At 30.5% G+C, this 12,901-nt stretch overlaps 2 protein-coding genes across 2 annotated transcripts; one reads left to right on the top strand and one right to left on the bottom strand.

Annotated features, from left to right (window-relative positions):
* The first annotated feature begins 918 nt into the window (after positions 1-918).
* Positions 919-8,219, top strand: LOC130810680 (uncharacterized). The gene is made up of 6 exons (XM_057676821.1): positions 919-974; positions 2,441-2,465; positions 2,947-3,102; positions 3,590-3,934; positions 7,191-7,259; positions 7,430-8,219. The coding sequence occupies exons 1-6, from the start codon at positions 919-921 to the stop codon at positions 8,033-8,035; spliced, it is 1,257 nt and encodes a 418-aa protein (XP_057532804.1). The 3' UTR covers positions 8,036-8,219.
* Positions 8,220-8,349: 130 nt separating this feature from the next.
* On the bottom strand, positions 8,350-9,394 carry LOC130821643 (uncharacterized). Its single transcript, XM_057687434.1, has 2 exons — positions 9,010-9,394; positions 8,350-8,920 (listed from the first exon to the last, which is right to left on the bottom strand). Exons 1-2 carry the CDS (start codon positions 9,178-9,180, stop codon positions 8,816-8,818), a joined length of 276 nt encoding a protein of 91 aa, XP_057543417.1. The 5' UTR covers positions 9,181-9,394; the 3' UTR covers positions 8,350-8,815.
* Between the last annotated feature and the right edge of the window lie 3,507 nt (positions 9,395-12,901).

Below are 12,901 nucleotides of genomic sequence, written 5' to 3' on the forward strand. Positions count from 1 at the left end.
GGTGTGTGAACTTTGGTTACACCTTGTACAGGATGTGACATTGTTGCTAGGATTCTAGGGTTTGTTATTTGTGTTCTAGGCTCTGTTTTGGGCAAAAGGAGGTAATTATTGAGTTTATTGAATTTGGGGTGAATCAATCTTGTGATTTGTTGAGGCTTGACAAATGAAATTGTTTACTGTTTAGAGGGAAAAGGGGTTTCAAGTTGACAATTGATTGCATAATTCTTCACAGTAATTTTGATTCTTGCATTGCTTGCTGTTGCAGCTTCCCTGCAGTTGTATACCCCAGATTTAATGTTGCTGGGTTTTTGTGTTTTACTGTTTTATATTAGTGTCCATTGACTATTCTTGCACAAACAACTTTTGTGTAATCCTTTGCCCAGACATTTTAGGAACATGAAATTGCTAACCTGTAATATTTGGGTAATTTTAAGACTGAATTGGGGTATCATTCTGATTGATGATAGATATCTGCAAGTGGAGTATATGGGAATTTGAATATTGTTGGTGGTGCTCTAGGGTTCATATCTTGGATATCATGTTCCGATTTGTGTAGAGGAGGTAAATTTAGTGCTAGGTGAGAATGGATTGAATGAATTTGGTGAAGGTCTGAGATCTATGAGAAGGAAAAATCCACTCTAAATTTGTAATCAATTGGATAAGCTTTGCATATGTATATACTTGATTCTTGCATTTGCCTGTTGTTGCAACTTTTTCTGAAGTAGGAATATATGCTAGAGCTAAAGTTGCTGCGGTTCGTGTTTTGCATAGATTGGGGAATCATTTTCGCATCTGTGCCTTGAAGTTTTAGGGAAAATGAACATGCTTACATCTAGAGATGGGTAGTCTTAATTGTCAATAGGATTGATCAAAGAAATTTACTAGTGGAGTATATATTGGATGTTTATTGTATTAAGTATGGAGAGAAGTACTGCTCAATTTAGCTCAGATATAGAATATAGACCTGCAGAAATGTTTGCCCCAAGCTAATAAGTGTATCTCAGTTGTAAATGGCGGATATGAGACATTGAACAAATTACTTGATAATCTTATCAATAAGAGATCAAAACCAATTTAAACATAGATGAGGAAAGGCACTAACACTGGACACTTGAAAGTATTATCCACATTATTTGAAAGTATTATACACATTATCGAGTCTCATCTCAGATGGAGTCAACATTTTTCATTTTCCATGTTAAGGAATGAGCAGTGAATTGCATGGAAGTGATATTTTTTGAGTAGAGAGTGATACTTGCTCTATCTATCTGAGACGAGATTCGATAATGTGGACAATACTTTCAAATAAGAGAGTAGATTATTGTTTTCATTCTGATATGTTGTGAATTGCCCCTTCATCATTTCATTCAACCTAGGCCCCCGCCTGCGCCAACCCTTGTTATACTTCGCTGAAAACAGGCTAAAAAATCTATAAAATAAGCTTTTTTTTTTTTTTTATAAAAAACTTCCACAAATTCTCATATGACAAGGTTTCATGGTAAGGCCATTTTAATTGGATTGGCCTAATGTACATTTATTTTTAAAGTGATGACTTTAGTTTTAAAGTGATCACTTTAAACCTTAAAGTGATTACTTATAATTTTAAAGTAATCACTTAAAGAAATGGGCTTACTTGTAATACAGACCGAAAAACTTCAAAAGTAAGCTCTATATTAAAATGTTTTCCAAATTAAACGTCTTTCACACGAACTGGAGGTAAGTTTAATAGCCTACTTGTGTTTATTAAACCAAGTCAAAAGTTAACTAAATAATTATGCCTACTTGTGTTTATTAAACCAAGTCAAAAGTTAACTAAATAATTATGCGTTGTTAGTAATAATATGCACTTTGACTCAGTTTGCTAATTGTCTGCCCTTACTAATTACAAAGGGTTATTTTTTACCTCCAAGCTTATTTTGAGTTTTTTTTTAAATAAAGCTTATTTTGCTTAGTCTTAACACCCCTTAATTTTTATTTACTTGTATGCTCCGTATACATAGTATACTATTGTTATACTCTCTTCGTTCTGAAATACTTGCATACATTATGGTTATATATATCATTCATCGTTTAAATTTGTTTGAATCTTGTTTGAATCGTCTAATACTCTCATAAATTAACTTTTAATAATTTTTTTTAACAAAAACTTTAATAATTTTTAGATGCTTATAGTTTATAGTTTAATATATAAATAATCAAAATAATATATTGAATTGCGTAAAAAATCAAATATAGCAAATATAATAAAAATGTACATCATCTATTCACACGAAATTTGCTCTATTTTTCTTTTTAATTTTTTTTATTAATTTTGTCTTATTTTATTTTAATTCGTACATTTAACTTTCTCTTAATCTTATTTATTCATTTCTCTCACTTTTTTATAAAGTATATTATCTCTGAGCGTATTTTTTCATTTCATCTGGAATTTGGAATATAGTTCAGCAACTAAAATGGGTAATAAGGTATTGAAATTTTTTGTTGTATAGTTATCGATTGTTGGGAGTAATAATAGTTTTGAAAATCATAAATTGTAAAATTGGAGCAAGAAAAAGAAGTCTTTCAACATTTATCAAGAGTAGAATTGTTGAAATGCCAGCTAACCCAAAATTCGAATCCTATTTGAAAATCATATTTTTACATTTATAAACATTTTGCATTGCACGAGTTTCTACACTAATATAGATATTTACATAGACATTACAATTCTGGTAACAAATGGGCAACAAAGTGATAAACAGTTCTTGACTTCTTCTGGTGCCAAATCCCAAAATTCCAAATCAATTGTGGACTGCGAACAAATAATTATTACAAATTTTGGAAAATTTGTAAAAAATTAGCCATTTGAAAATAGTCAAAATTTAAATTTTAGGCAAAACTTTAATCCCAAAATAAACGTTATTATCTCCAAAACTAGATTTGGTATATACTCGCTGTTAATAACAGCGAATTAAGGCAGCGGCTGAAATTAAATCAAGTGTTTGTGCATTGTTAGTAACAGCGAACAGAGACTTTGGTCCAAAAAAATCAACATCTTTGTTCGCTGTTACTAACAGCGTACAAAAGCAGAACTGGTCAAAACAAGTCAAACTTTTATTCGCTGTTAGTAACAAAGAACAGAGGTTTGACTTGTTTTGACCAGGTCTATTTTTGTTCGATGTTAGTAACAGCGAACAGAGGCTTGACTATTTTTTTAAACTTGCTTCCTAAGTTCGTTGTTACTAACAGCGAACACATACCGAACCTAGCTTATGAGTCATAGATGCTTATTTTTGGAATTAAAGTTTGTCTAAAGCTTGGATTTTGACTATTTTTGTTCAAAAGGCTCATTTTTTTAATTTTCACAAATTCTTGTGAGAGACTGTTTCTCTGAGAGACCATCTCTAATGGACCGGCTCATTATATATTTTGTAAAATATTGTAAGCAGACATTAAGAATAATGTAAGTAGACATCTAAGATATTATAAATAGGCATTAAGAATACGGAAAGTAAGCATTAAAAATAATATAAATAGACATTAAAAATACAATAATTAAATATCAATATTTAATGGGCTGGACTTAAGATATATTAATTATGTAATTTAGGGTTTTCTCAAACAAGTCATTTACTTCTTCGATGAAGATGTTTCATTTTTTGATGTAACAAGATACCCAACACAATCTACTCGTACTTGTAGACTGTATTTGTTGGTTTACCATTTGGAACTTGAAATGCTTAATGGGAAACTGTTTGTTGTTCCCAATTCAACCACCGTATACGGCGGATTGCTTCTGTGGAGCCCACTTAAGCGATGGCGGAGGAGGACTGATATTTTCTGCGTTTCATCAATTACTAATAAGCACCAGCAAAATCATTACTCAGTTTTAGGAATTTCCCCTTCTGCTTCTTCTGATGATATCAAAAAGGCTTATCGTCTTCTTGCCCGTAAGGTATCCCTTTTCCTTCTTCTTCAACACCCACTTAATTTTCTTTTGTAACGTTTATTTTTGTTGATTTAATTGTATAATTAATTTCTATATTACTATTAAGAGGTTCCCTTTCAGCTTTGGAACATATGAATGTATTTGCATATAATTGATTAATAATGATGGACTTGTTATGGAACTTCAATGTTTTTTGTTGTGAGCGTTGACCTGGTGAAACCAAGGTTTGACTTAGTCTAGCTAAGTGTTAGGGTTCTTCTAATTGGAGTTATGGAGTATGGGAATTGGGAGGAAGAGATTAATTAATTCCCAATGGATTGTCTTTGCAACTTCTAAATAAGTGAAATATAATTCACTTGTTAGTTCGCAAGATGAATTCGCAATTTGCTCAAAATGATTCAAAAACACCCTAAAATCGACGATAATTTGCCTTTTCGATTTGCGATTCGCGAAGCAATTAGCAATCATGTGACACTACTTTTGACAAGTTATTAGTGATTATGAGATGGAGGTAATGCATGGCTATAGAATACTTCTAGTCTAGATACTATAATAATACCTTGATGTTTTACCCGAACGACAACAATGTTGCATTTTACCCGGTGTCTTAGGTAGTTTTTGTTTGTGCAGTCAAGGAGGTCCATGTATACAACCTTACCCTTTTAGGAACAACCCTTGATTTCAAATAAGCAATTAAAAGTAGATAAATGGTTTTTCTCATTTTGTTTTCTTTCATTCTTGTTAAGGAGGCCTCATGAACTCATTTTGCAAGAGACTCACATAACAAGAAATCTGTGAACCGAGATACTCCATCTCATCTTGTTTTCTTTCATTCTTGTTACATGAGCACGCAGTCGTCTATATTGGAGTTATCTTTGTTTAAGTGATTGGTTAGATTGATGTTATAAGTAATTTAATATTCATGTAAACAGAGAAGGACTACGTACAATCAGCGGTAATATGGTACATAGACCAGTGTTTTGGTAAATTAGTAATTATGCATATAGGGGAAATATTCACTTTTACTTTCTCTACTTATGTTTTCTCCCCTAGATCAAAAATCCTTTCTTTAAACCCTAAACTCTTATGCTTTTCTTGCTCCAAAATCTAAATTCTATTCTTGTTCACAGCTGTGACTGTGTCATTAAATCCTTTAAACTACAATCCACTTTCATTCTCCTTCCCATTTCATTTCATTCCCCCCAAAAAATGGAACTTGTTGAGCTTGGTTTGACATTGTTAATATTTAGATTAGTGAAACATAAATCGCTAGTTAGTTTGCCTTTTGGGTTCACGATTCGCTCAAAATGGTTCAAAAGTAGCCTAAAACCGACCATAATTCGCTTTTTTCGATTCGCGGTTTGCAAGGCAATTAGCAAATCATGTGACACTGGTTTAGATTAAGGCTTTGGCAATTTTTGTTGTGTTTGGAGCTTGGACAGGATGAAAGATATTGAGGAGCCAAGAGAACAACGTGGACTTAAATGACTTTTAACACTTGGTAAAAAGACAACCCATCTACCAACTCATTACTCTTTATTACTATGATTTTTTTCCCATATATAAGTGATGTCAAAGACACCCCTTTGTATCCGCCCCTGTACTATATAGTTGTCAAAACCAATTAGGGTTGGTTGAATGGTTTTTGTTGCCCAAAAACTGCAAAAGAGATTTGTGACTTTTGGCTGACAAAGTTGATCAATCTCTCTTAACAAAATCTAATATTCTATTTGACTTCAGTCATCTTTATCCTAACAAAAACTTTTTAAGTGATGAATGTCTTTGAACTTTATTTTTATTTCCTAAACACAATTTATATATAGATTGCATGCTGTTTTTAGCTTAGAGCTAGTCAATACCGGCAGGCAGCAGCTAAGACACAACATAATTAAAATAAGAGGGCTAAGCGTTGTGTTTTATTCAAAAGTATGGTGGACAGTAAGGGATTGTGATTACTTTGATAATTCATTCTGATTATCTATGATAAAATTTTACAAATGCACATCAGAACTTAATGGGTTTCCTTTAAAGTCTTTGGTGCGAATTTGTAATGTGTACTGGTTGAATTAGTGAATGATCCAATTGTGAATTGTCAAAAGCCAGAACTGAAAAATTAATTAAGAGTTGAATAAGCAATTGATTCCTTCAAACACCGGAAAAAAATAGTTGTTAGAAATGTGAAGGTGAAGTCAACAAAATCCACTTCTCATCCTCAATCCCTTTTGATGTTCAACATTACATTCAATTTCAAGATTACGTGAAGTCAACATTACATTCCAAATATCCCTTTTTTTGGATCGGAACCGGATTATGATTTTCACTATTCGATTATGAACAACCCTAGCTAACACCCCTTACTTTTTTCTCATACTTTCTCCTCCCCATTTACAAGGTATGCATGCTTGCCGTTAGTGTTTGTTATGAGATTGGGTTAACCCAATCCCTTTCATAAGGGTAATATTACCTTCAAATTGTTACTACTCATTTCTTACTGGATACCAATTTGTTTTCTTTGTTCCTCTCTCTTTCTTCTCATTCCCTTGCATCTCCTCATACCAAAATTCATAATAATAACACTTACATTACCCTTATCTCTCGTTATGCATTCACGTCGCATTACATTTCCATTTGTCATGCCAAACACCTTAAGTCTTACAAAAAATGTCTTAGATGGGTCAGTAAAGACTTCAGACTTGGGACTTGAGACACATATAATTACTATTTTGCCGTTATCGAAAACAAATGATGAAATAATTATTAAGGCATATTTGTAACTCTTTTAAAATGTATTTTCAATCTATCACATCCTTAACCTAACAAAGATGAGATAAAATATATCAAATCTCAACCATCAATTCCTAATCAAGTCTCGCCTTCAAGTATCCAGCTTCCCATTCCCATTCTCATTTTCTAAATGACTACCGAATAGCATGGGGGTAATGGAATGTTATGTATTCATATGGATCCATTGTGGTGTAGTGTGGTAGTCTTAGACTATCGACAACTGTGAGTGGATACTTTGACTGTCTGTTACGAGGGCATGGTGTCATTAGTCATTCAAAAGTTCAAGCTCTAGTCTAGAACCGCCTTATTCTTTATGTGATGTTAATTAATGCATAACGATCACTTGAATGTGCTGCATGCTGATTTAGTTCATTGGTTGTTGCCTTGAAGTGGTTATGAAATGCATTTGTTTTGATGTGGGTTCTCACGGTACTTGATACTGATGAATGTTCTCTGCCTGTATTGTCTGCGGTCGCAGTGGCATCCTGATGTTAGCAAGGATTCACAAGCCGGCGAAGTTTTTAAATGTATTCATCTTGCATACCAAGTGAGCAAGTCCTTTTTCTCTGTGGATTGTGTATCGAGTATTTGATTTTCAAATGCAAAGCTCGGTGATCTCTCATTAGGATCATCTGTTATTCCCTATTTCGAATATCATGTTTTAGTTTGTCAGGTTTCTTGTTTATGGAGTTTGGTTTTGCTTCCTTTAAAACGTAGGTTTTATCGAATGAAGCAACAAGGGTTCAATACGATAGGGTGCTTAAACATGACGATGAACCCATCACAAGAAATACTTTTGATTATTCTGATTATGAATACGAATTAAGAAGGCAGAAATGGAATGAACTCAAGCAAAAGATTCGAAATGATAGATACCACAAACGATATAACGACGGAGGAGATAAATTTTCTTTTTTTGAACAATCGGACGAAGAACCTGAAGACATGGCAGAAGATGAAAGAGGTCCGTTTTCTGAAGTTCTTCAATCTGCTTTTCTCTCCGTATTCCTAGCGCAAACAGTCGGCTTCCAGTTATCTCTCATGTTTAGCACCCTAATGGCTTGGTTTGATGGAAAGTTAGACGCTGGGTATAAATTCGGTTACTTGATTGCTTGGATTCTTGGTGGTAAAGGGGGTGTTCTGCTTTCCTTGTGCCTCTCGGTTTTAAGTTGGGCGTGCGGCAAAAATAGCAGCAGCAATGTCTCTTTAGTGGTCGTAGCCATCTGGGTTGGATCCAATTTTTTGAGCTGCGCACCACTTCCTCAAGGTGCACTCCTCGCACTCCTATACATGTCTGCTAAATTACAGGTCGATTTAAGCTAAACGTCTGCTTTCTTTGTATATTATCGCTTATGTGTTTGTACATATCGTGTTAGCAACGATTCAATTTCATTTCACCAACAGCAAATGCTTCTGGTGTAACCGTCTCATCGTCTTATTAAGCTTTTATACTTTGTAAAAGAATGATCATCTTTTGAGAAGACAAAGTCTTGTTCAGTTGTGCTGATATTCTTCTCTCCCAAAATTGTGATATATGCAAAATCAAGATTATGTTGGCCAAAAGTTGCCATAATTTGTAGGAATGAGTGATTTTGCTTTGCATTTGTGAAGTTGCAAAAGGGTGAAAAACCCAACCATTATTAGTTATCTTTTGGGGTAATGAAAGACCGAAACTCGCTAGAAAAGTTCTATTCATGAAAAAGTTTGATGTTATATCTGTTCCTTTGAATTTGCTACACTATATTTAAAAAGCTCTCACAAACTAGACCTGATTTGATTGATTTTGTTATTGACTGATAACAAAATCGAAAAAAAATCAAAAGTCAATTGCCAATTGCCCAATTTACTTAAAATAGTTAAGCAAAATAAACTAACAAAAATGTCATTTACCAAACACGCCCAAAAGGGTTTAATCTCTTGAGCAAAAATCATGCCCAAATTAAAATTACAAAGTTATTTGACTCATGAAAATCCCTAACCTTAAAATTAGAACAACAAATCAGTCAACAAAATTTACACATTTTAGTATTTTTAGCAACTAAAAAGTAAAAAACACAAAGATTTTCATAATCAGGAAAAACATTTAATTTCTTTGAAGAATTATCAACAACTTTTTGCCTTTTCCACTGTCTTCATCTCCTTCAAATTCCTCCATAAATACCTTCCACTAGCCATATCAACAAATACCCAGAAACCATCTTGAATCATCTGAAAATACCCACAATTTTAATTTTCAAAAACAACTAAAAATTACCCAGAAAAAGGATTTAATTCAAAAAAGGAAAGAGAATCTATACCATTTTATATGTTTTTTCTTGCTTATCATGAATGGATGATGATGTTTTATCCCCAACCAAATCATCAGAAATCCCAAATTGAAGCTCAGGTGAAGAACGAAATGATCTCCATGCCAAAAATCCAGCCAAAATTGCTGAGAAAAATACCAAAATGAATCTTAAAGGACACATAATTATGAATATTTCCTGGGTTTTTGGCTTTGATTTTTGGTATTTTTCTTATCCAATTATTATTATGTAGGTTTTTCCTACAAGGATTAGAGAAAATGGAAGATGATTGGAAAAACCTTGCTAATTGAAAAGAATGTGTAAGGTACTAAGGTTAGGTTGTCTAGATTTGTATTATTATATACTCTTATTATTTTCTTTGTAACAACGACCCAAATATATAATGATTACAATACTTCTCCTTGTGATATTTATAATAGAAATATATACTCTTTTGTCCCATTTATTTAGCTGTATTTACTTTTCTTACCAAGATCACTATTTTAAAATATTTGTGATCACCTTATTTTATATATTGCGTTTGATGTTGAAGTAAAAATATAATTAAATAGAATCTTGTTTGAATGGTCTAATTTTATATTTTCATGATATTTTTATGGTATTAACTTTTTTTAATTTTTAATTATATATAATTCAATATATAATCAAAATAACTTGTTGAACTTCGTAAAACATCAAATGCAACAAGTTAGAAAAAAAATATTATATTTAATCGCATTGACTTTTGATACGAAGACTTACAAATATATAGAATAAGTTTAAGTAGTGAGATATTTAAAAATAAAAGAAAATATAAAAAATAAAAATGATAAACTTATATCTAAAAAAATTATGAAAATTTAATTAAGACGGATTAAAATAAAAAAAAAAATAAGATAAATTAAATGATTAAGTCTAGACTCCAAACTTTAGAGAGAAAAAAAGGTGTATTAGGTGACGCGTTTAGAGGTAGCACAGTTTTGACATTTTTTATTTTTGTATATAAAGTCAACTTGTTACGCCACCAACTGGCTACTATTGATTTCCGACGTGGTCCGCAACTACTATTCTTGTGATATGTTTGAACTTTGAGAATTTGATTGGACTTTAATTATTTTAAGGGAAAAATTATCGTAAATAATATAATTTTTTTTTAATTTTCTTATAATAATACTAATTATTGATTAACTATGAATAATATTAATTTAGGGGTTATTTTTTTTAAATAATATCAACTTTAGCTTATTAACTAATTTACTATTTTTTTTGTCTTATAATCACTTATATTTTGATTTTTAACATGTTAAGGATTTTCTAAGAAAAAACTCTTTCAGTTGGTATTATTCATGGTTAATCTAAGTTCGTATTATTATAAGGAAATAAGCAAAAGATTGTATTTTTCATGGTAATTTTTCCTATTTTAAATACCTACTATTTATAAATTATATATATTTTAAAATATTTACTTCATTGCGATTATCAAGACTATTTATTATTTAAGCTTATTTAAATATTGTGGCTATGTGTAAGGAAAAATATAGTCAAGTATGATCTTATATGAATCGTCTAATCGCATATTTTCATGATATTAACTTTTGATAATTTTTAGTTAAGCATAATTTAAAGTATAAATGATCAAAATAACAAATTTTTGTTGCATAAAAATTCAAATGTAACAAGTATAATAGAACGGAGAAAATAAGTATTTATTAATTATACTAGTATACTACTCTATCCCTTAGATATTAAAAAGAAAAAAACATTGTACAAATAGAGTGTTTTTAAGCGAAGATGAAAATTGATACAAAATAAAGAGATACATTAAATTGTGTAAATGATATTACAAGAGTTAAAAAGTGGTCGGACCTATTTCCAAAAAGGGAATAGCCAAAATGAACAATTCAAAAAATAAAAGGAATAAAGTAAGTATTTTATTTCAAAATATATTTTAAAAACCCAATCCTTAAAGTTCGCCACCCCTTTTCATTTTTTCGCCACCCCCCTCTAAAATTACGTATTTGCCCCTGTAGTTTAAAAAATTACAAAAATGCCACTCCTTACAAATTTCTTATTTATAATAATAATAATAATAATAATAATAATAATAAAAACAACAATAATAAAATTAAATAATAATAATAAATAAAATTAATAATAATAATAACAGTAATAATAATAATAATAATAATAACAATAATAATAATAATAAAAACAACAATAATAAAATTAAATAATAATAATTATTATTCAAAAAAAAAAAAAAAAAGTAGAGTCGCCCAAAATTGGGCGACTCAATTTTTTTTTTTTTTTTTTTTCTTTTTGGATAATAATAATAATAATAATAATAATAATAATACTAATAATAATAATTTACAAACTAATGTGGTTTATTAGCTAAGTTGGTTAGAGTGTTGTACTAATAACGTGAAGGTCACAGGTTCGAGACCTGAACAAGCCATTATTTAATAATTATTAATTTTTTATTATAAATATGATAAAAAATTAATAATTATTAAATAATGGCTTGTGCAGGTCTTGAACCTGTGACCTTCACGTTAATAGTATAACGCTCTAACCAACTGAGCTAATAGACCACATTAATTTATAAATTATTATTATTAGTATTATTATTATTATTATTATTATTATTATTATTAAAAAAGAAAAAAATTTGAGTCGCCTAAAATTGGGCGACTCAACTTTTTTTTTTTTTTTTTTGAATAATAATTATTATTATTTAATTTTATTATTGTTGTTTTTATTATTATTATTATTATTATTATTATTATAAATAAAAAATTTGAAATGAGTGGCAAAATTGTAATTTTCAAAAAATCAAGGGTAAATTCGTAATTTCATTTGGAGGGGGTGGCGAAAAAATAAAAAGGGTGGCGAAGTTTAGCAACACCCTTTAAAAATAATACTTAACGTTTGCATGATCTTGGCATACCAGTCAGTCCCATAGACTTTGTTACTAACAATCATAATTTGCTTCAAAATATGTCACAGAAAAGTACGTACTTAAACTAGCTTATAATTGCACGATACAGGTGGTTATATGTTGACTTGGGTTAGATAGGTGTTCGTTTAAGAGTTAAATCAGTTTTAAATTCCAGTCCTGATTAGGTTGAATCTATTCTTATTTAAGTAATTTTTAAAATTCGATAGGTTTAAATTTATATTGAATTATTAAAAAAATAAAAAAATTAAAGAATTAAGAGTGATAGTGGAATATTATTGGCATGTTATGCTTACGATTCATTGAATTAAATGGATTGCAATTTGGGAGAACTTGGTACTCGGTATTTAAGATTTAGGTTATATTGCTCCATCTTAATTTTGCTTATATTATTAACAGTCCGTCTTATATGAGATCGTCTCACGATGAGACGATCTCAAAACAAGAAGCTCGTAAGTTAAAAGTTTCTATTATTGGACTATTTAATCCAAGTACAAGGCATGTATCGCGGTGAGACAGTCTCATTTAAGAATTTGTGAGTAACATATTATAATAATGTTGCCACGAAAATATACATTTTGTTGTGAAAAACAAAAAAAAAATTAATTCAATAAATAAAAGAATCACAAAGTAATATAGCTTTTCGTGGACGATAAAAACATTATGTGAATAGTAATGGAAAATTTTTAGCGATGCTTTTAAGGGTTTATATTTCTAATCTCGCCTTTGGGCCACTGAAAATTCAGAAACGAACCTGTATTTAAGCTTAGATTTGAACCAAAATCAATTCATAGTCACATAATTATGGTTTCATTGTCGATTCTAGAGACATTTCATAGACTAGTTCAAGGTTGTGATTTATTAAGGGTTGGATTGCTTCAAAGTCGATGCCCTTTTAGGTCACAAACGGAATGCGTTTAATTAAATTTTGACTTGACATAAATT

The sequence above is a fragment of the Amaranthus tricolor genome, chromosome 1, assembly GCF_026212465.1.
Source record: "Amaranthus tricolor cultivar Red isolate AtriRed21 chromosome 1, ASM2621246v1, whole genome shotgun sequence".
Taxonomy (NCBI): domain Eukaryota; kingdom Viridiplantae; phylum Streptophyta; class Magnoliopsida; order Caryophyllales; family Amaranthaceae; genus Amaranthus; species Amaranthus tricolor.

Bases quoted from the DNA above. Each gene is read 5' to 3' on its own strand.
- LOC130821643 (XM_057687434.1), bottom strand. From the start codon at position 9,180: ATGTGTCCTTTAAGATTCATTTTGGTATTTTTCTCAGCAATTTTGGCT. The intron at 8,921-9,009 runs GTATAGATTCTC...GGGTATTTTCAG, and splicing joins AAGAAAAAACATATAAAATG to ATGATTCAAGATGGTTTCTG.
- LOC130810680 (XM_057676821.1), top strand. From the start codon at position 919: ATGGAGAGAAGTACTGCTCAATTTAGCTCAGATATAGAATATAGACCT. The intron at 975-2,440 runs GTTTGCCCCAAG...TTTGGAATATAG, and splicing joins GAATATAGACCTGCAGAAAT to TTCAGCAACTAAAATGGGTA. The intron at 2,466-2,946 runs GTATTGAAATTT...TGTTAATAACAG, and splicing joins CAACTAAAATGGGTAATAAG to CGAATTAAGGCAGCGGCTGA.